This window comes from Protobothrops mucrosquamatus, unplaced genomic scaffold, assembly GCF_001527695.2.
Source record: "Protobothrops mucrosquamatus isolate PMUCROS unplaced genomic scaffold, P.Mucros_1.0 scaffold11312, whole genome shotgun sequence".
NCBI classification, from domain to species: Eukaryota; Metazoa; Chordata; class Lepidosauria; order Squamata; family Viperidae; genus Protobothrops; species Protobothrops mucrosquamatus.
In genome coordinates this window covers 21,482-23,465 of record NW_015397093.1, presented here as the reverse complement: position 1 = coordinate 23,465, position 1,984 = coordinate 21,482, and the positions used below count along the sequence as shown (strand labels likewise).

The window sequence follows — 1,984 nt, the reverse complement described above, 5'->3', positions numbered from 1 at the left end:
AACACATAACAAACACATACATGTGGGCAGATATTAATAGTGTACATAATTGTGTTTTTTTTTGCTTGCTCGGTTCTATTTTTGTTTTTAATGCATTTGTTTTTTAAAAAAACAAGCAAACATGTTTTGAGGTTTTTGGTTGAAGGAAAACCAACTATTGACAAGGTCTGGGGAAATTGTATGTTATGGTGTTTTTTTGGGGGGGGTGGATTTTTATTGGTTGTGGATTAGGGATTATGAGAATGGTGAAGAGATAAGGACTCACAGTTGATAATCCTGAGTCTAACGTATGGAATGGGTTTAGTGATTGTGGTGCCATTCAGACATTGAACTCCTGCTTACATACAGTATATGTTTTCTTACAATCAAAAGGTTGGCTCGGCCTCTAACACAAAAGTGTTTAGATATGAAGATATGACAATTATTGATGAATTATTGAATCCAATCTGCTCTTCTTTTTTTCCCAAAGAGAAATGTCCACTCTAAAAGAAGAGATTATTGAAGCATTGCAAAAGCATCTCTTGATGAATTTCAGCCTAGCAAACCTGGATGCTACAACAGATTATTTGGACAATAATACTACCAGAATTTTCTACAAAGACCAAATTATATCCGACTATGTTGAAAGTATCATTTTCTCTATCTTATTGATCATCTGCTCTATTGGAGTCCCATTAAATGGAATTGTTATCTGGCTGCTTGGCTTCCAAATGAAGAGAAACCCTTTCACAGTATTGATTCTTAATTTAGCTATTGCCGACTTTGGATTTCTCATCTTTATGACTGTATATTGCATTGACATTTTTACAAGTTTTATACAGCCAAGAATTCTCCAGCATATCTTCTTTTCTCTCTCCGATGTCACATATATCAACGGTCTATTTCTTCTGACGGCCATCAGCATTGACCGGTGTGTGGCTGTCCTGTTCCCAATTTGGCATCGCTGTTCCCGGCCAAAATATTTGTCCCCTGCTGTCTGCGTCTTCCTCTGGATCTTCTCTTCCCTCCTGATGGGAATTCATTACATTATGCAATATTTGTTTTGGAATCTCCATTTGGTTGTGACTGCTGTGCTTTGCCTTCCTCTGATCACAACCTCTACTGTGATCCTATTAATCAAAATATGCCTTAAATCCAAACAGATGAAACGTGGAAGACTTTTAGTGATGATCCTAATTACTCTTCTCTGTTTCCTTATTCTTAATCTTCCATTATACATCTACGTGTTCATTACTCATTTTCTTAAGGAGGAGAATTTCTTTGACGTTGTTGAACTGGATTTCTACTTAAGTCCAAGTTCTTCTCTAAACAGCAGCATTAACCCAGTGATTTATTTTCTGGTGGGGAGAAAGAAAAGACCTCAGTCCAGGGAGAGCATCAAGGTCATTTTTCAAAGAGTCTTCAGGGAAGACGAAGCTCCTGAAACCAGATAAAAATTTACAAACAATTTCATAAGCCTCCGCAAATGCCAAATTTCAAAATGCTGGATCTCTCTTATGAGTACAAAATTGTATTTCTTGTTTCAGAAATAAAGTATGAATAGGTTTTCTGGGCCTCCAAAAGAATGATATCAGAGTTCATCTTGAGGATTGGGGGAAAATGTGGGAAGCAAGAGTTTTCCCTCCAAAGTGTGCCATTTACACAATCCCGCAGTCATTAGATTAAGCCAACTTAAGCCAACATCCTGCTGGCTTCCGTAACTGAAGTCACTGGGGAAGCAGTCACTCAGATGAGAAAGTGGCTGGTGTCGAGTGAGGAGGGGAGGAGCGTAAGGAGGAAGGTGAGCAAATGGCAAACAGCAACAGGAGACTGGGCTTTGTATGAACGTGTGAAGGAGGGTCAAGGAAGATGTGCAGGGATATCCAAGTAACTTGGATGCAAAAGTGCAGATGGGCTGGGGGAGGGTGCATGGGCGGGAGAAACTTATCCCAGCAAACTGTGGCCTTTCCTGCCAGCTTCCCCACTGACTCTCTGGGCAAACCAG

At 39.6% G+C, this 1,984-nt stretch overlaps 2 protein-coding genes across 2 annotated transcripts in view; both read left to right on the top strand.

Moving 5' to 3' along the window:
- The first annotated feature begins 473 nt into the window (after positions 1-473).
- LOC114923766 (mas-related G-protein coupled receptor member H-like) lies at positions 474-1,433 on the top strand. Its single transcript, XM_029287110.1, has one exon. It carries the CDS (start codon positions 474-476, stop codon positions 1,431-1,433), a length of 960 nt encoding a protein of 319 aa, XP_029142943.1.
- Positions 1,434-1,465: 32 nt separating this feature from the next.
- Positions 1,466-1,984, top strand: part of LOC107301297 (mas-related G-protein coupled receptor member H-like) — a 9,714-nt gene continuing 9,195 nt past the window's right edge. Inside the window, exon 1 of the mRNA XM_015830542.1 lies at positions 1,466-1,533. Coding sequence (XP_015686028.1) covers positions 1,466-1,533 — 68 coding nt within the window. The remainder of the gene's footprint in view (positions 1,534-1,984) is intronic.